The sequence below is a fragment of the Ranitomeya imitator genome, chromosome 7 (assembly GCF_032444005.1).
Source record: "Ranitomeya imitator isolate aRanImi1 chromosome 7, aRanImi1.pri, whole genome shotgun sequence".
Lineage (NCBI taxonomy): Eukaryota > Metazoa > Chordata > Amphibia > Anura > Dendrobatidae > Ranitomeya > Ranitomeya imitator.
This window is the reverse complement of record NC_091288.1, coordinates 205,620,247-205,640,981: the sequence shown is the minus strand read 5'-3', so window position 1 is coordinate 205,640,981 and position 20,735 is coordinate 205,620,247. Positions and strand designations below refer to the sequence as shown.

Below are 20,735 nucleotides of genomic sequence, written 5' to 3'. Positions count from 1 at the left end.
CTCCCAGGATTGTTCCAGAGAAATGAAGTCTTTTCCCCCATCCGCCTCCTCTTTTTGTTCGCGTTTTTTTTTTTTATGGATTTCGATAGAACAGAAGTAAAATCTCTCCCTCCACATCTCTTCATCCAGGCCTATGGGGTTTTGTTTTTTTCCCTTCTCTAATATGGGTTTGTTCTGTGCATTACCATGTGCCTTGAAAAAGTATTCATACCCCATGACCGTTTCCACATTTTTTGCACATTACACCAGAAAACTAAATTATGTTTTAGTAGTATTTTATGATACAAACCATATGTAACAAGTGTTTGTGAAATGTAAACGAAAAGATTCATGATATAAATCTGAAATTTGTAAGGTGCATTTGTATTCAGCCCCCCTGATCAATACTTTGTAGGACCACCTTTGGCTGCAGTTACTGCTGCAGTCATTTGGGGTCTCTCACCCGGCTTTGCACAGCCAGATGTGACATTTTTTCACCTTCTTTCCGCACTCGCTCAGTGAGATTGGGTGGAGGCGTCTGTGATCAGCAATTCTTATTTTGCCATAGATCCTCAATAGGTTTAGGTCTGGACTGTAACAGGGGCCGTTGGCACACAGAAATATGCTCTGACCTAAACCTTCCTTTGTACCTACAGCAGGTTGTTTAGGGTCCTTGTCCTGCATGAAGGTGAACGTATTTTATTTCTCAGTTTCGAGTCTTTCACAGCCTCTCTGATTTTCCCCCAGGACTTCCCTGTATTTAGCTTTATTCATTTTCCCATCATTTCTGACCAGCTTCCCTGTCCCTGCTAAAGAAAAGCCTCCATGCAGTATGATGCTGCCACCACCATGTTTGATGGTGGGGGTGGTGTTTTCAGGGCGCTGTGCAGTATTACGCACATAGCGTTTTACTTTTAGCCCTAAAAGTTCTACTTTGGTTTCCTCTGACCATAGCATCATCTTTCCACATGGTCGCTGTCTGCCCTACGTTGATTTTTTTTTTTTTTTCAAACTGAACAGGACTTCTTACGGCTTTCTTTCCAAAATGTCTTTCTTGCCACTCTTCCATAAAGACCAGATTTGTGGAGTCTGCGACTATTTGTCCTGTGGACAGATTCTTCCCCCTGAGCTATGGATCTCTAGCTCCTCCACAGTGACTGTGTGTCTCTTGGCTGCTCCTCTAATTAGCGTTCTCCTTGCTTGGGACGTCCGTTTAGGTGGACGACCATGTCTTGGTAGGTTTGCAGTTGCGCCATACTCCTTCCATTTCTGGATGATGGATTGAGCAGTGGTCACTCAGGATTTTATTGAGGGGTATCTGTCTACAGCGTGCTGAATACAAATGCACAACACAATTTGTTTTTAAAATAATTAGAAACCATGCATCATTTCCTTTTACACTTCATCCCATTCTTAGCCTCTCACCTAGCCAGATCAGATCTCATACTTTGCACCGACGAGGAGCAACACCCCCCCGAAACACTGTCTGCAAATTGGGATTCTGTTTTGGCTTTTATCCGGAGTCATGTTTCAAGGCTCGTTAAAGGGTCAATAATGACTTGTACGATTGCTAGAATTCAAGTCCTCTTCCTCTCTGAAGAGACAATTTGCATATTAAATTTGAGGAGCATGCGTGGCATTTAAGTCTCCTCATACTGGCATGCCACTCTCCACAAGGAGAAACCTTACCCCTTAATTCCCTTTACACTTCACAACTACTTGTTTGCTCTGTTTTTCTATGATATAATATAAATTAATATATATGCAAATCGGCTGTCCCAAATACCATGTGTTACATGTGGGGTTTGTCTTTTTCCTTAAATCCGGACAGAAATATTGACATGTCTTCGCTAGATTTTGTTTTTTATTCAATAACCACTGCAGACTTCCAAAAATTGCATCCTAGATAGTTTGATCTTTTTTTTTCCCCATGTATCAAGCAGCTGGCATTGTTGACCAGCCATCAGTCTGTGGCACTGCCCAGCGGGGCGAAGGCTGCAGTGATCCTACTTAGGGCAAGGATCGCCATTGCTTATGCTCCATTTCTAAAATGCTTTGCTTTTCTTCTTTTGAGGTGTTTCTTTGCAGTGGACCTGGTTCGTCTGGGAATTTTGGGCACAATGGGATCGGATTTTGGGTGCAGTGGGATCGGACGTGTATGTAAAAGCCTGACCACCGATGACCGTACTTACATCCGCACGTTTGTTCTTCTGTTTCCCCAGATATCAATCACGGGAGCCTAGGATCTCACTATGAAAGTTCACACTGGGGATCGGTCTCTTCCAATGGCGATACAGGCACAAGCTGGGATAAGGTTATTGTAGACGGCACAGACAAGGAAGCGTGGCCATCTATCGCAGAGAGCGGCCCGGACGCAGAGCCAGAATGTATGGACATTGATTCCACCACAAACTCTGGACCGGAGAAAAGCCACCTCGCACCATTCGGAGACGCCGTAGGGGAAATGGATACCATAAGGAATGGCATTGGGCATAGTTCTCAGAGCAAGCTTTTGGTCGGCAGCAACAGCAATAATGCAGGCAATGGAAGTATTAATGGGCCTTGGGGTGTCACTCATGGTGGACCCATGATAAGCACATGCCAAGATGGCGCCGATAGCAAATCAGACAGTAGGCACAACAGGATGAACGCTTGGGGCGCCGTCAACAGTTCGATGAACGGAGTTGTGAATCCAAGCACTTTGAGCATGAATGGCAACCACGGTGCCTGGCCGGTTTTGGACAGCAATGGGCATACCACCCACAAAGGGTCTAATAATTCTGGCACAAATGTTCCAAGTAGTACTATAGGTCAGGTGTCTAACAATCGGAGTATTAACCCAAAAGTGGGAAGCTCTAACCCAGGCTCCTGGGGCTGTAACATTCAGGAGAACGGCGATTGTGAACTCAATGGTACACGGAAGGCTTCGTATAGCGGACAACCTCAAAACCTTAACACTGAAATGACTGGACCAAATAACACTACTAACTTTATGACCTCTAGTTTACCAAACTCTGCTGGTTTACTGCAGACACACGAACTGTCTCAATCTACAGGGCACGGGGCATGGAGTGCGGGCACCATGAATCATTCTCCGCTTCACACCCCTTCAGTTACAAACGGCACTTCCATTCCTCACCTTAGCAATGGCGAGGAAACAAACGGCGCCCCCTACGGTACTACATGGGGCGCCTCCGGCTCCAATTACTCCGGAGACAAAAGTTCAGTCCCTAAAGGGCAAGCTAATGGCGACACTGTGAATGCGACAATAATGCAGCCGGGTATGAACGGGCCCAACGGCCCAAATTATAAAATCAACGGGAATAACGGAGGATTATGGGAGTCGGGGACTGTAAACTCCCAAAATATGCATTGGGGAAGTGAAAATGTAGAGACTAATGGTGGAAATCACAGAGGATGGGGCAACCCAGCACAAAACACTGGCACTAACATTGCAAACGGAGATTGGAACAAACCTAATAATCAGCATTCCAACGAGGGGGAAAATTCAGAAAACGGCAGAAAAGGATCAATCACCTGGAAATCTGTCGAGGAGGAAAACAAGGGGCAAAATAATCCAACAGGGTCTAGGGGCAATGAGGTAAATATTATATGGGCCAAATGTTCGGGGACAGGGGAAAGCGAAGGTAGCGTAGACAGCACTGGATGCCAGAGCGAGCAGGTCGACGGGCTTCAGCCTGTAGATAGAAGGAAAGTGGACCAACAAATGTTACTCCAAAGTATTGTGAATAGAGGCGACCTGGACCCTCGGGTCTTGTGCAACACTGGCTGGGGACAGACTCCTATTAGACAGAACACTGCCTGGAAGATCGAAGCTGCTTCGCCTCAAGGCGACAGAAAGACTGACAATGGGACAGAAGCGTGGGGGACCTCTGTGTCAAAGACTTCTAACTCAGGGGGATGGGTGGAGAAACCCAACCCTAATAGCAATGATACCTCATCAGTATCTAGGTGGGGAGATCCAAAGCCTGCTACAGGGTGGGGTGATGCCAAAGGCTCAGCAAGCCAAGGGAATTGGGGGGATCAATCTGCTGCTACTACTGGAACGGTCAAGAGCAATCAATCATGGGGGAACGGTAAAGAGGACAAATCCACTTGGAACGATGCACAAAAGGTCAAACAAGGTTGTGGTGGGCAAACTGATGGTTGGGGAGAAAATTCCAAAAATAACCATTGGGGCGCAACTAAGTCTACAAAGTCTAGTTCTAGCGGTGACAGCGACAAATCTGGCTCTGGGTGGGGGGATACAAGATCCTACTCATGGGCTAGCGGCAGTACCAATAACCGTTCCGGTTGGGCTGAAGCCTCTAAAGCAAACGGGAGCCAAGGATGGTCCGAAATGGTGAAAGGAGGTGGAGATGCTTCCAAATGCGGTCCAACCCAAATGGAGAATAATCGTCTCCAACCCAACGACTCCTCAGAATGGGGAAAGAAGGCAGAAGGAAGCGGGTCATGGGGCGGTCAACCGGCCAGCAATAAACCATCAGGCTGGTTAGGTGGCGGACCTATGCCCACTCTGGCTAAAGAGGAAGAGCCCACTGGTTGGGGAGAACCTTCTCCAGAGTCAATTCGACGCAAAATGGAAATCGACGATGGAACCGCGGCCTGGGGAGATCCCCGACAGTACAAACACAAGAATGTGAACATGTGGGATAAAAACACATCGAATACAGGCACCAGTGGGGCACAAAATCCCACCCCGACGCATCATCCACCCACACGTGCCGTGCCAAACAACGAGAGCAGTAGCAGCTCCGGTAAGTGGTGGCATTACGTAAAGGTGTCCTGTGTTTGATAAATGCGCTATATCGCCACGTGTCACCGGGAATGTATTTTGTAAGGAAGTCCTGAAAAACTACTGAGCAAACACGTTCTGAGCTCCCAAACAATGGGGCGCAGAGCCACCTTTGTTCAGTCGCCTTCACTTTCCCTGTGACAGTGGACATGCGCTTACATTAAAGCTTTTGCTTTCTACGACCTTCAAACGATCTCGTTAACTTTTGCTTTATTTTAGGTTGGGGAGGTTCTTGGCCCGAGACGACCGCTCCAAATGTGGACAATGGTACCGCGGCATGGGGTAAACCCATGGAAACGGCTGGCAACTGGGGGGATAAAAATCCTGACGGGGCGTCAACTAGTTGGAGCAATATTCCCATTGGGCATCAGGGTCCCGGCAAATCCGGTATGTACACTGCTTCACATAGACATGAAACACCAAGCCCACCATTGCTTCGTTGTTCTTCACGTCTGTTTTGGCAATTTTTTGACTAATCCACTTGCTGGTTTTCTGCTACTGTTAAACCACTTTTTTTTTTTTTTTTTTAATTCACCGTAGGTCCTAAATCTATGCAAGACGGTGGCTGGTGCGGAGATGAGATGGCTGGGGCCGTGGGCCATGTGAGCGGATGGGATGAAGACGATGTAGAAATAGGAATGTGGAACACAAATTCCTCGCAGGAAAACAACTGGTCGTCATATTCGAAGAAAATGCCTTCAAAGGTGCGGCGAGAAATTCTCTACTAATTGTCTGGGTTCTCTTTTATACTTTAGGCAGGAAAAAAGTCAGTATCGTAGCGCTCTGCACTATATTTTTCCATTAAGATGAGGAACGCTATGATGGAAACCAGGACAGACTCCATTATTGTCAATGGCCATTATTGCTCATCGTGTGATGGAGCCACAATTCTCGATCTGTTTTTTTGTTTTTGTTTTTTATACCAAAAATACATATTTTTTTTTCTCCAGGGAAATATGAAAAATGGGAATAAACAGGATGACAGCTGGATGCACCCATTTGTCAAGCAGTTCAATAATATGGGATTTTCAGTAAGTTTTAAGCCTATACTTCACAGGTTCTACATATTAATACCTGGCAAATTATTTGTAACGCTTGTACTTTCTTGCAGAGAGAGTCCACCGATGATACTTTACAGAGCAATAAGATGGATATTTCCGGAGGTGAGCGACGCAAATTATCATCCTTTTTCTTTGACTGTTAGATACGATCCGTTCACCCCAGACAGTTTGGGCCAGATGCGCGACCATGACGCTGGTCCGAACGGTCAATCATCATGTTTGCCAAACCTGTCAATTTTAGAAGGATCAGACAACAGTCTGTGTGTGGGAGGCTTCCCAAGAGATGGATCGGGCGTGTTAGACTACAACGCCCTAACTTTTCCGTTTTCTGAGATCAGAAGACCACAGAGATATGTCAGCAGCTTATTCCCCTCTCCCATTTTGGGTTCACATGTGTATGGGGCGTGCGCCCGGAGTGATGGCGGCCAACCCAAACTCTCGTTCTGCTGACTGTTCTCTATGGGATGTCCGCCTTGTGGCACAACTTGTTAGGGGGGCAGATGAGTAACTTCAGTGCAGATTTGCCCCTTGATCCTCCATGTTTTGGTAGGTTATACCTTTTTCTTCAGTTTATTAGTTTTCTGTAATGTAACCTTTGCACATGTGTCCTCAGGGTTCTCAGACAAGCGAATGGATCTGGAGAAATCGGGGCTTCTTGGGGATTACAACCGGGTAATCGGAAAAGGCCCTGGACCTCGGCACCTTTCCAAAGAGTCTTCCATGGATCACAATCCTTACTTTGATAAGGTCGGTGCCTATAGAGTCTATACCGGAATTCACAGTTTTGCGCATCTACAGATACCTGCAGGCCACTTTTGTAGATGATGTTGCGGTCCTGTCTCTTACCAAGGGTATCCTATACGTCCGCTTCGAGCCATAGAATGGAGTGCAGAAGCCCTTGGTCTGCCGTTCTATACTTACAGCATAGTCCTGCATCTCCTTTTGCTTCCTTTTGGTATATTATCATTTGCAATGCCCTCTTCTCTGCTTCTCACTGCATTTTAGATTAATGGGGCCTTACAAAAAAAGGTCTCCCCTACTTTATTAATTGCTTTGCAACTTGCACTAATGCCATTGTTTTCTGCCTCTCTTTGCTGTCTTTCTGTTGCATTCCTTCTTCTTTTGCACCGGGATCCTGAAATCGCCTCGCTTCTGCATCCTGCTCTCCTGGTCTGCACACCAATTCTGTATTGCACCCCTCCCCCTCACAGCAGGATGGCATTGTAGCAGAAGAAACCCAAAATCTGCAGTTTATTGCCAATCAGAACATGAAGCTTCCCTCTATAAATAGTGCACTACCCACTCAGTCCCTCGGCTCTTTCCAAGGGCTGACCATGCCAAATGGTGGTTCTGTTAGACAGGTGAGTCTGCCAGGGTACCAGATACATCCTAGCACCAAACCTTTGCAAAATAGATTCTTATTTTACGCTTTGACTGTCCTCTATTAAGATTTTATCCTTTGATGGTCCTCTATTATCCAGACCAGAAAACTACTGCAAAGCGTTCCAATTTATTGTGCCCGTCTAATGTCTTATTTTCTTGCAGAAATTCTCATTGGTTTTCGCCTAGTTATTTTTTTTTTTTTTTTTTTTTTACTGGGAAATATATTTTTTTTTATTTGCATTGTATTTATTTTATTTTTCTTCATTTTTTACAGAATGGCAATCCCAATATGTTTGGTGTTGGCAATGCAGCACAAGCTCGGGGCCCGCAACCGCCTCAACCAATGAACGCCTCTCAGCCTAATCTCCGTGCGCAAGTGCCTCCTAATATGATGTCCCCTCAGGTACGTCTGAGAGCAGCAGGATCTGTATGGCTGTTTTTGTTGTTTTGGGGTTTTTTGGGCGGTGGGGAGGGTTTCATTCCTGATCACCAATATGTTTTTATGGTATTTGTTGCATATTTGATGATTTTTCTTGTAACAGGTTCCTCCTTCCTTACTGAAGTATCCACCTAATAACACGGGCCTGAATCCGCTGTTTGGTCCCCAACAAGTAGCCATGTTGAACCAACTTTCACAACTTACTCAACTTTCTCAGCTTTCTCAGATCTCCCAACTACAAGTGAGTGATGTAGGAAAACCATACCAAAACATTTCACACTTTTTTTTTTTTAAACTTTTTTGATTAAGTAAATGTCTAGAATGTGATCCCTCTCCACTTGGCCACTTTTTGCACCATCTTTAATCTAGCAGTGTCTATTTGTGTGCATTTTGCCATAAAAATTAATCTGTGACACACAGTTGTGCACATTTCACCGCCTCTCATCCATTTTCAGGTGCGTTTTCTTTGAGTGTAGATCATTCAAAGAGCCATTAAAGAATAATTTGCAGTCCGTAAATCTTCTTCCTTTTTTTCCCACAGCGACTATTGGCTCAGCAACAGAAAGTGCAGAACCAGAGGGGAGGAATGCCCCCAGGAGGACGCGCGCCGCAGGAACAGGTCTGTAGAAAGTTTTTTTTTTGTTTTTTTTTTTTGCTATAAATATTTGTGATGAGCGAACGTGCTCGGATTACGCGTTATCGGAGCATGGTCGTGTTCTAACCAAGTATCTACGGCACGCTCATAAAATATGTTCAAGTCCCCGCCGCTGCATGTCTCGCGTCAGTTCGACATCCACTATACATGCATGGATCCCCCCCATCTAAAATGCAGAGTATAAAGCACTCGTTTGCCAGTAGACTGACTACATTTCTCCCTAGTTCTTTGCATTGGCTTCGCACTTGATGAATGTGTAAAATTCATTGACGTCGTCTCATTTTTTAGGCTCGCTCCCTTGGAATGCAGCAGCAACCATCCCGCCAGCTCGATCCCAACCTCCTGATGAAGCAAGCTATGCCTCCATCACAGGAGCGAATGCTTCACCAGCCTCCCAAGTCCTACCTAGACAACGTTCTTCCCCACTCATCCCTAGAACTTCCAAAAGTTCCTTCCCCCATCGGTGCTTTCAATGGCTTCTCCTTAGGTGAGTTATTGTTTCTTCTCTGACGTTCTCCAGAGGTGGTTTCTCCCGTTTTATTGTGATTTATTGTACTTGCCGTATTGTCTCCAGGCTTGAACTCGAATGTAAATATGGAATTTGGTGGAATAAAGGAACCGCAGTCCCGGCTAAGGAAGTGGACTACAGTGGACAGCATGTCTCCTAATAATTCACTGGACCAGAACTCCGGTAAACATGGTAATGACCAATCCCCAAAGACATCCAATATTACAAATCATTGGTTCCCTTGATCTTGGATACTAAAGATGCCTTCTTTTCTTAGGTGCTATTTCAAGTGGTTTCCGGCTTGACGATTCTCCATTTAGTTCTTATGACTTCATGAACAGCAGTAACTCTCCATCCAGCCCTCCGGGATCTATAGGGGACGGCTGGCCCAGTGCCAAATCGCCAAATGGCTCCAGCAGTGTCAATTGGCCACCGGGTGAGTAAGCGTTTCCCGAAAAAATTATTAGCCATTATTAGGATAAACTATTCGTGTTTGATTATTTAATTTACTATGTAATGTGTTGAGAAATAACATTTCTGATTTCATTTCAGAATTTCGCCCTGGTGAGCCATGGAAGGGATATCCAAACATTGACCCCGAAACTGACCCCTACGTCACTCCTGGCAGTGTCATCAATAACCTGTCAATTAGTACTGTGCGGGGTGTTGACCACCTCAGGGACAGAAACAGTGGTAGGTGCCCCGCCGTTTTTTTCATGCTGTCTTATCACCGTCTGCACAACGTTGGTTAATTGAGGGTATCTTGCTGGATTTCTATAGGGTCATCCTCATCTTTGAACACCACGCTGCCTTCAAATAGTGCCTGGTCATCCATTCGTGCCTCCAACTACAATGTCTCCCACAGCAGTACCGCACAAAGCACTTCAGGTACAAGTATGGAGAACTCCGACATCTGAGCTTTACTCTACTTAAAATCATGGAGTTACTAAACTCTCACCTTTCTCACTCACAGTTAGAAATAGTGATCCCAAACCAACTTGGTCCCCCGGTTCGGTCAGTAACACCTCTCTGGCCCACGAGCTGTGGAAAGTTCCTCTGCCATCTAAAAACATCAGTGCTCCGTCCAGGCCTCCCCCGGGGCTCACTGGTCAGAAGACGCCTTTATCTGCCTGGGATAATGGCTCCCTGCGCCTGGGTACTGGCTGGGGGGCTTCTGAGTCCAGATATACACCAGGTAAGTAAACATGATGACTTTAGTGTCGTATTTAAGGGACGACCTGTCGGCAGGACATTTGACCCCCTAAATAAAGGTGTGAGCGTAAAACCCCTTTAACTTCTTATTACATTCATACCTTGCTAGCAGAATGTGGGCGGGGCATTTTTGAGAAGTTTTATTCTCAAGTTCATCAGGGCGGTTGAATCACTCATCAGCTTTGCTGAAAGGGGTCATCCACTACTAGAACAACCCCAATGTTTGGCCCCGATAAAATAAAGCTTATACTCCTCTCCAATGCCGGCACTCTTCCAGCAGTGTCTGACCTCGCGGTCCCTGGGACTTCCATGCTGCTGTTTTGACACATGACCACGGCGCCAGATCAGCGCTGGCGTCACTGTCTCCGGGCCGCAGCTGATCTGAGCTGAACAGTAGCGGACAACTTCTTTAACTTCCCCGCCCACTGCTGGCCTCCAGTCGTTGATTGACAGGTCACTCTTCCGTCAGTGACCTGTTTCCACTTCGTAGGTTCCATCGTTGCCTGGGTTCAATCCCCTCCCCACATAATCTCCCCCACAATCATTTACATATACCTGATATTGCATTAAGGGTTTAAAGGGGGATGTCCAGGCACATGTACTGATGACTTTTACACAGGAGAGGTCATCGATTTCACTTGGGTGGGAGTCCAGTGCCGACACTGATCTGCTTTTATTTGCGCTTGTAAACCTTTTAAATGGAGGTGCAGTGATCAATGTCTGTGCCGGACCCTCCACCTATCTGATATTGATGACCTATCTTATGGTTATCAAGTCATCAGTGCTTGTTCTCAGAATCCCCTTTATCGCCACTTTCTACGCGCCATAACATTTTTTTTGTGTGTGTTTCCTTCAGGCTTGTTTTCTGAAGAATGAGTTACTTAACAAAAAAAACTTGTATTAGTTTAATACAAGGATCAAAACTATACCAGAATTCTTATTTTTTTCTCACCAATTGTTACATATATTTTTATTTTATTTTTGTTTTAATACGAAGTGACTTTGTTTCTTTATTTTAAATCTTATTTTTCTTGCAGAGTCTTTTTATAACGCAGAGCCTTTTTGTAACACAGAACCTTTTTATAACGCAGAGCCTTCTTATAATGCAGAACCTTTTTTTAACTTTCATTCATTGTTGGGTGAGTTGAATGCACGATTTTCGATTCACTGAAACACGTATGGAATCCTTTTAGGACCCGCCACTGGGTGATGAGGGTTATTACTGGGCCACTGGGTGCTATAGCAAACACATCAGCACCCTTAAGTCGTGTCGCATGGGTGGCTGATGGGTTCAGAGTAAGCCACTTTACATAAGCAGCCATAATAATTTTTTTTTTCTCAAGTCCTGGCTGAAACTATAGGCATAGCTGCTGATTACATGGTATCACAATATGTGGCACGTGTCACTCTCAATCAGATATTGATACCCTGTCCTTAGGATAGTGTGTAAATATTCTGAACCCGGTAAACACTTTTTTTTAAAATTTCTCTCTACTGCCTCCTGGTGTTGTTCGTTCTATTTTTTTTATTACTGTAAGACGCACTTTTTAGCAAGTTAAAATCTTGCTACCAAGTGTGCTTGTCCAAGAAGGTCCAACCGTGCCAACCTCGCTGTTCTCTTCATTAAATCATCGGGCAAAGTTTATAAAGTCTGATGCCCATAGTTACTTCCACCGTAAATGTACTTTTCATAAACTTTGGTACAAGACCACCGAAGTAAAATGCATTTGGGCGTCATCCCTGTCGGGGACAGTTTGCTGCACTTGGATGAAGCAGTGTATACGCTAGGACAAGCACATGTCTACGGCAGCACCGAACCACCTGGCACTTGGTGTGGTGTAGTGATTGGACTAAAAAAGAAAACCCGCCACTATTGTTTTATCTTTTATTTGTTTTGTTTTTTAGGTTCCACTTGGAGTGATAATAGCTCAGGGAGAATAACAAATTGGCTTGTTCTGAAAAACCTAACACCTCAAGTGAGTAATGATGTCTTCTGCTTTTATCTGCATCTATTAGTGGATTTAGGGCTCATTCAGGCGTCCGTTTTTTTCCCTCATGCGAGTTCTAGCTGCGTTTTCCACCTATTTAGTCTATGGGGATGTTCACATGTCTGTATTTTTGCAGACCGAGTGGAAGGCCCCGAATCACTGAGTTATATCTGATTTTGTTCCAAGTCACAGACGCTCAAGAAACCTTCATTTTTTTTTTTTTTTTGCATAAGCGAAAAACTCATAGTTCTCAGACTTTTGTGATCGGTCTGATCTCAGATCACAGTGTACCAGACTGACCTCGTGTCTCTTAACCCGATCGTGACGGCTTCGTGTATTGCTATACGGCTGTCGCACTCGAATCGGGAGACGCACGGTCATCCTGCGTTGCGATCCAGACTGATCAAAGATGTCTGACAGAGCCCTCACTGTAGACACTGGTGAAACTTTATGCAGACAAGAAAAATCACCATTGTCTGCAGCCTCATTCAGGCGCAAGTTGTTTTTTTTCTTTTCATGTTGCCGAGTGTCGTTTATACAAAGTTTCTCCTGTCTATCAGTCCGTGAAAAATGGAAAACGCACAAATGGTATCTTAAGTGATGCCTGTTGTGTGTTTTGTTTTTTTTTTTTTTTACGGATCCACAAACTTGCATTGCCGGTTTTGATCCGACGCTCCGATCAATATCGGACACGATACACGGAGGCAAAATATTGGACGTTTGAACTTCCCCCATAGACTTATGAGGCCTAATCCCTGACTGCTGCTTTCTTTCCGCAGATTGACGGCTCCACCCTGCGCACCCTGTGCATGCAGCACGGGCCTCTGATTACATTCCACCTGAACCTGCCCCATGGCACCGCGCTGGTCCGTTACAGTTCCAAGGAAGAGGTAGTGAAGGCACAAAAGTCTCTGCACATGTAAGTAGCGGCTTCCATTTCATTATACAGAACCACATTATGCGCAGGTGATATATGGACACGTATCCTGCAGCACTGTGCAGGGGTAGATTAATCATTTCCTTTTTTTTTTGTTCTCCTTCACGCTTTACAGGTGTGTTTTAGGGAACACTACTATCCTTGCCGAGTTTGCTAGTGAAGAGGAGATAAGTCGTTTCTTTGCACAAGGCCAGTCAATGACCCCTTCCCCCAGCTGGCAGTCCCTGGGCTCTGGCCATTCCCGGCTGGGGTCTCTGGATAGCCCCCACAGCATCTCGAGTCGCGGAGATATCAATCACTGGAACAGCCCGGGTGCCTCCGGCTCCAGCTCTGGAGATCTCCACGGCACTTCCCTATGGGGCACCCCAAACTATTCCTCAAGCTTATGGGGTAACGCAAGCAGCGAGAGCAGGGGTCTGAGCAGTCCGTCAGACGTCAGCGCTTTCCTACCCGTCGATCACTTAAACGGAGAGCCCATGTAGCCTATGACCTCAGATGATTGTTACTGATCAGCCCCTGTCGGGACTCTTTACGTGTGAACCCTCTGCACTGCGGATAGCTCTTCTGCACACTTCCCACTTTTTATTTTAGCCCACAAACATATCAGTGCGAAATACTTGAATCATGCAGGCCAATATTATAATGTGAAATAGAGAGGAAAAAAAAATAATCTATATTTACACTTCCAACATTAGCGCTATCGATACCAGAGCCGCGTCTAATGAGCTGTTTGTCGCTTTCCAATTCAATTTTTTTTTTTTTTTTTATTTAGGTTTTTATTTCATGTCCGACCCCGGTTTGTATGTCCGAGCTCGGTTATCTGGTTGCACTGATGAACGGTGCGCAACATTTTCTGTGTTTTTACCTTGTAAAACTTTCAGAAACGGCTCAAGTGTAACTGTTTACTCTAGCGTGTACTTAAGACGACACCTACGTGATTTAATGCTCGTTATTTCTAAGATGCCTTGATTATATACCTACCTAATTGTGGTATTACGTTTTAACCTCCCTCCGGCTCCAACCCAACCCCCCCCCTTCCCGAGCGTCGCCCAGCGAGGGCCCATTGCCGAGCAATGCACCGAAACTGGCGACCTCCAAGGGCTGAAGAGGGTTAAAATAAACTGACGGTTATAATTTTAGTAGTTTTTAAGAAAATAAATAAGTAAATTGAAAAGTATTGCACCGGGTTTTCATGACCTAAATAAAATTTAGTTCTACGGTTTTACTAAAAAAAAAAAATAAAAATATATATATATATAGCGCTAAAAAAAAAATGTAACAAAAAAAATAAATAACAATAAAATGCAAAAAAAATCTTAAAAAAAAATAAAAGAAAATAGTGGCCACAGCTGTGACGTATACCCTACAGGTGCCAGTAGGGGGCAGCACTTTCAAAGGCTTTGCATTTTTTTTTTTTTTTTTATTATAGAGGTGCCTTACCGGGAACCTCTTGTTTACATTTTTTTTTTTTTTTTTTTTTTTTTAGGGGGAGGGATGAGGGTGGGATTTTTTTTTTTTTTTTTTTTTTTGTAATGTTTACTCTTCCATCAGATTAAAGAAAAAAAAATATGCTGAAGACGGTTTTATCTCTGGGAGTCCAATTGTGTTTGTGTGTGAAATATATATATATTTTTTTTTTATTCTTAAATAATCCAAAATGGGGGAAAAAAAAACATTGCGGCTCTCAGGAATAAGATGGGCAAAAGAGTTAATTTTCCCCCAATAAAACGGACAAAAATCACTAGAAGAATGCAATTTTTCTTTTTTTAAGCACTAACCGTGCTAATTTCTCAAAGACTTTTCCTCTCTGCCAAAAAACAATCCCCCGACCCCCGGATCTTTCCAGCTTTCAAAAGCCAAGATTGTTTTATTTTATTTTTTTGTACCTTTTTGCTTTGATGCTGTGTCTTTTTAGTGAGTAGTCTGGAGATTTAGCTGATATAACGATCAATTTTATTTTTTATTTTTTTAATGTTACTTTAAGTGGCTCAGTGTCTTTTGCTCGTGACAGTGTTTTATTAATGTTTCGCTATTTTTTTTTTTATATCAGATTATTTAGTAACTATGCACATTTATGCACATTGTAACCAAGTACTGGGCTGATTTTTAGTTTTCTTGTGTGTTGTACAAACTGAAAAAAATAATTGGAAATGTGTTTTTTTTTTTTTTGGTTAGATGTAAATGATTGCGAATACTTAAAATTGCAAAAAAAAAAGGAACAAGTTACATAATGTTATTGCCATAAATGGTGTTCTGCTTGTTTGGTCAAAGACTTAAAAAAAACGAAAACTGAACAAGGGTAAAATAAAATAAAAATATTGAAGTGTAAAATCTGACCTTTGCCCCTTCCACCGCACATTACAGTGGGGGACAGGGGTTACCAGCAGTTACTCTCGCCTCTTCTCCCTAGTTTATTTTTATTTTTTTTAGTAGCCCTCCCCTTTGTGTCCCTGGCCCTCGGGGGCCGGGGGAGCCTCATTGCTGGGTCCAAAGCAAACATAAGCTGTGTGTGTCTCATATTAGTGGTGAAGGATGCGGGCGGCACGGACGGCGGTTCCCCCAATGGCAGGACGGGGACGGTTAGTGACCCTCGCCAAATACCTTATGCACCCAAGTGTTACTGTAGGAGGAGGAGAGGCGGCGATTCCTGAGGATGATGATGATGATGATCATCACTGTGATTTTGGTTCACTATGAACCTTTTTTTTTTCTTTTTAAAAAGAGACTGCAAAGAGATTAGAAAAACATGGCGACAATAGAAAGGCAGCGCCCACTCTTCATAGGTCTCGTCTGGGGGAAAATGGAGCCGAGCTGCAGTACCGCATCCAGTCTCTGATAAAGAGGGGGCGCTGTTTCAGGAAGTAGTCATGACTTTCTAATCTCTTGCATCACCTTTCATGCACATCAGTCCAGAAAATGGCTGCCTCTCCTGTGTGTAAAATCTAGGGACACGCTCGCACGCAGGCGTATGCACGCATGTAGGTAATATATACCTATTATATATATATATATATATATATATATATATATATATATATATATATATATATATATATATATATATATATATAAAGCATGACTGCAAACTAACACAAGGAGGCGCCAAACCGCAGCAGGAGATACAGTATAGCAAAAAATGTGTGTGTATAATATATATATCTATCTATATATATATCTATATAGTGTATGTGTGTGTGTGTGTATATATATATATATATATATATATATATATATATATATATATATATATATATATTTTCTCTCATGAGACAGGTTACTGTAATAAAGTGTATCAAATAAGGGAAATATGGATCGGTAAATAGATGAATCTTAACAGGTGTCCCTATATGTGACCTGCATCACACACCCTAAGAGAGGTCCAGCAGTAATATGTTCAGGCCACAAACTGATGGTTTGACACAGTCTCACCTCATCCCATATATAAGTCCATATAGAGTATTAAAGGGCCCACACACCTGATGGCGGCTCCTCCTGCAGGTATGGCGCCGGGGTGCTTGCACTTTATTATAGTAACCAGTTTCATATGAGATTTTATTATATCTATACATATAATTTTTGGCCATACTGTATCCCCACCTGCGGTTTGTCTCCTCCATCTGTTCATAAAATTGTGTACCTTAAATAAAGATTGCGATTTTAATGTGAATTATAGCCCGTATAGTTTGTGGTTTATGCTTTTTTTTTTTCACATATTGGTGTTGTATAGAAGTATGGCCGCGTCATTTACTGCCAAATATGGGGCTCTAAAGATGTAGGTGTCACCCGGTTAACATTTCTATACTAATAATTTTTTATATTTATGCAAACCAATTGTGGCTGATTTTCAGGGAGAGATATAAATCTACTTATACATTTTTATATCTATATATAGATATATATATATCTATATATTAGATATATATATATCTGTATATTAGATATATATATATATATATATATATATATATATATATATATATATATATATATATATATATATATTTTATATATATATATATATATATATATATATATATATATATATATATATATATATATATATTTTATATATATATATATATATATATATATATATATATATATATATATATATATATATATTTTATATATATATATATATATATTTTATATATATATATATATATATATATATATATATATATATATATATATATATATATATATATATATTTTATATATATATATATATATATATATATATATTTTATATATATTTTATATATATATATATATATATATATATATATATATATATAATTTTTTATTTTTTTTTTACACCTTATCTTGGGCATCTACCAAGAGTGCAAACCACTAGTCTGAGCCCCGATGACGGCGTGTATTCATAAGGCGAGGGCTCCCGTGTCCTGAAGATCTCGGCGTCCCGTTTTTCACCTTGCGATCGCGCTGCAACTTTCCACAACAGTCGTAAAGAATCCAGACCTGATCGGTTTCTGGTTGCAAGTCTTTAGTCGCACGCAACTCTGCCACCCTTGACTGCAGGTTGTGCTGCGTTACTGCAACCAGGTTTTTTTTTTTGCAACTCTAAAATAATTCACTTGTCTGTGACCTAATCTTCAGCGTAGCCCTAATACTTATCCCGCTACGGAACAAGATTTATTTACTGTGGATTCTAAAGAGAATATTTTGGGACGACCAAAGCCAGTTTTTCTTTCTTTTTTTTTTTTTTAAAGAAAACAAATGTAACACACGGTGCATTAATATTCCAACCAATTCCAGGTTTATACCCACAGAACTGGCGCAGCTTAGCTTCCCAACTATTTGCAAAAAAAAAAACGTAAAAAGCATTTAAAAAAAAAAAAGTAATCCGACCTGCGTCCCCGTTCCACTCTGCACACATTGCCATTTGCTCATTGCCTTGACTCTTGATTGTTTTGTGTCAGACGATACAAATCAAACTTGTGGCTTTTTAACTGTTTACAACTAGAAATGATTGTACATTTTACAATTTTATTTTATTTTTGATTGATGAAGTTTGAGATTAGTGAACCATGTACTTTTCGCTGCTTAGCTTTTGATAGTGTGTTTTTTTTTTTTTTTTTAATTTTCAGTCCGATTTAATAGAATCCATTGCATATATGGGTCGGATTGTGTATTGTTGTTTGTTTTTTTTTGTGGTGTGAAAAGTGTTGAATAATCAGAGAAGTGTAATATTCGTGATGTACGAGGCAAACACTTCAGCGTTTTGTTCCTGGTATATAAAACATATAGCCTTAGTTTTTTATCTGGGAATACTTTAAAGTGCATCCCCGACTCCTCAGGGGCAGGGCTGGGCTGGGCAGCCTTTTTTTTGTTTGTTATGGGGGCGGATCCCCCACGAGCTATCATGATGCACAAAAAAAAAAACACCCGCCACGTAACAAAACTCGGCCACATCTGCTCGGAGGAGGGGTTCTGCTTTAAGGAGGACTCTGCCAGAGAGTTTGTTTCTAACTGTACTATCCTGCACTAAACTTGTAACTTGAAAAAGAAAAAATATATATATACAGGACACAGCCGCTTGGAAATGACATTTGATATTAACACTTGAGTATGCTTTTTACCGCCTTTATACCTCAGTTAAAGAACAACCCAGCAGTGACTAAATAGCATTGTATTTACTTTGTATCTAGCACGTTTTTGTCTTGCATCTTCTTTCCTCCCGATGCTCTCCTAGCACAATGATGTGCACATTTTTGTCTTGCATCTTTTTTCCTCCCGATGCTTTCCTAGCACAATGATGTGCACATTTGTCTTGCATCTTCTTTCCTCCCCTAGTACAATGATTTGCACATTTTTGTCTTGCTTCTCTTTTCCTCCTCAATGCTCTCCTAACACAATGTTCACATTTGCCTTGCATTTTCTTTCCTCCCGATGCTCTCCTAGCACAATGATGTGCACATTTTTCTTACATCTTCTTTCCTCCCGATGCTCTCCTAGCACAATGATGTGCACATTTTTGTCTTGCATCTTTTCCTCCCCGATGCTCTCCTAGCACAATGATGTGCACATTTGTCTTGCATCTTTCCTCCCCGATGCTCTCCTAGCACAATAATGTGCACATTTTTGTCTTGCATCTTCTTTCCTCCTCGATGCTCTAGCACAATAATGTGCACATTTTTGTCTTGCATCTTCTTTCCTCCTCGATGCTCTCCTAGCACAATAATGTGCACATTTTTGTCTTGCATCTTCTTTCCTCCCCGATGCTCTCCTAACACAATGATGTGCACATTTTTGTCTTGCATTTTCTTTCCTCCTCGATGCTCTCCTAGCACAATAATGTGCACATTTTTGTCTTGCATCTTCTTTCCTCCCCGATGCTCTCCTAACACAATGATGTGCACATTTTTGTCTTGCATCTTCTTTCCTCCCCGATGCTCTCCTAACACAATAATGTGCACATTTTTGTCTTGCATCTTTCCTCCCTGGTGCTCTCCTAACACAATAATGTGCACATTTTTGTCTTGCATCTTCTTTCCTCCCCGGTGCTCTCGTAGCACAATGGTGTTTTGTATTGTGTAGCTATATAAGTCTGTCTAATCTGCCAATGAGTGCGCTGTGATCCTCGTACGGTAGTCATTTCAAGTCCGCCTTCTGTATTTCAATAAGACAAACACTTTATTTGTAACTTATTACAAACAGTACTGTAGTAAATCCTAGCCTCGCTCTTATCGAAGAGGTGGGGGGGGTGCGGGGCAGGGGAGAAAGTGGTACCCTGCATGGTATTACTACACAAACGTTGCAGGATCCATCACCCCTGCCCCCACCCGTAAAAGAAAAAAAGGACTGTGTGCGGTGGCCTCTAATAAGTTGTACTTTCAGGTCTCGCACACTTTTTTTTGGGGTGGGGGGGGGGGGGGGGTCAGCTTGATTATTAAATAAGAAGTAACAATAATAAAACATAAAAAAAAATAAAGTGAAAAATGTAAAAATAAAAAATAAACAACCAAAGCTAGCTTTGTGACACTTCCCAGGAGAAGGTATAAAGTATCTCAATGTTTAGCTGCCCTCCAAACACTTGAATGGAGCGATTCTTTTTACAGCATCTTTATTGTATTGTTCAATGCTTGAATGCTTCCTGTTTTATTTCTGTTTTTATGAAGCTTGTTATGTAATAAAGTACGTTTGCTCTTAATAAAATCCGAGTGTGCTCGACTCTTTACCTAGGTTGGTCCAAATGGGGCAATAAAAACCGAGTGTGCTCGACTCTTTACCTAGGTTGGTCCAAATGGGGCAGTAAAAGCGTCCACGTGTGGGAATGTTTTGCCATATTACCAAATTATGTCTCGCTTCTATGGGATTAATCACTAATGCTGAGCTATGTGTAACCCCCCTCGCACCCCTGATTGGCAGCGCCCTGTGTACATTGCTAGCACGGTGGAGGCGAGGGTTACACGGATTAGCTGGACTGACTGACACAGTACACCTAGTCCCACAGTGATAATCTCCTGCTGATAAAACACTCATTGTATTGAAACTACAGCAAGTGACACATCAAAATTATGCTGCTCTCAGATTAAATAGGTTTTTTTCCCTAACAAATTCCTTTTAAAATTATGTAAATATATCCTCAGATGTGACAACATGGCATATTACTCTTTTTACTAAAGTGTGACCTATAAAAGCAGATGTTTCTGCAGTTTGCTGGTCTGGAGTTTTTAACTGCCTCAATAAAAGCAGAAGTTTTGTCACTTTGCTGCGCTACTTAAATGTACCTG

General features: G+C 42.3%; 1 protein-coding gene across 4 annotated transcripts in view; it reads left to right on the top strand.

The window, feature by feature from the left end:
* TNRC6A (trinucleotide repeat containing adaptor 6A) overlaps positions 1 to 14,205 on the top strand; it is a 37,410-nt gene extending 23,205 nt beyond the window's left edge. For 2 of the 4 annotated variants that reach the window (XM_069734529.1, XM_069734530.1), the window contains 19 exons: positions 2,202 to 4,757; positions 5,015 to 5,182; positions 5,336 to 5,499; positions 5,746 to 5,826; positions 5,907 to 5,958; positions 6,470 to 6,603; positions 7,068 to 7,217; positions 7,514 to 7,642; positions 7,782 to 7,919; positions 8,220 to 8,297; positions 8,622 to 8,820; positions 8,908 to 9,033; positions 9,119 to 9,277; positions 9,394 to 9,534; positions 9,622 to 9,729; positions 9,815 to 10,036; positions 11,959 to 12,029; positions 12,821 to 12,960; positions 13,094 to 14,205. In XM_069734529.1, the coding sequence (XP_069590630.1) occupies positions 2,202 to 4,757; positions 5,015 to 5,182; positions 5,336 to 5,499; positions 5,746 to 5,826; positions 5,907 to 5,958; positions 6,470 to 6,603; positions 7,068 to 7,217; positions 7,514 to 7,642; positions 7,782 to 7,919; positions 8,220 to 8,297; positions 8,622 to 8,820; positions 8,908 to 9,033; positions 9,119 to 9,277; positions 9,394 to 9,534; positions 9,622 to 9,729; positions 9,815 to 10,036; positions 11,959 to 12,029; positions 12,821 to 12,960; positions 13,094 to 13,460 (5,183 nt within the window). In that variant the 3' untranslated portion in view covers positions 13,461 to 14,205. The remainder of the gene's footprint in view (positions 1 to 2,201; positions 4,758 to 5,014; positions 5,183 to 5,335; positions 5,500 to 5,745; positions 5,827 to 5,906; positions 5,959 to 6,469; positions 6,604 to 7,067; positions 7,218 to 7,513; positions 7,643 to 7,781; positions 7,920 to 8,219; positions 8,298 to 8,621; positions 8,821 to 8,907; positions 9,034 to 9,118; positions 9,278 to 9,393; positions 9,535 to 9,621; positions 9,730 to 9,814; positions 10,037 to 11,958; positions 12,030 to 12,820; positions 12,961 to 13,093) is intronic. The other 2 variants (XM_069734531.1, XM_069734532.1) reach the window with 2 other exon arrangements.
* The last annotated feature ends 6,530 nt before the right edge of the window (positions 14,206 to 20,735 follow it).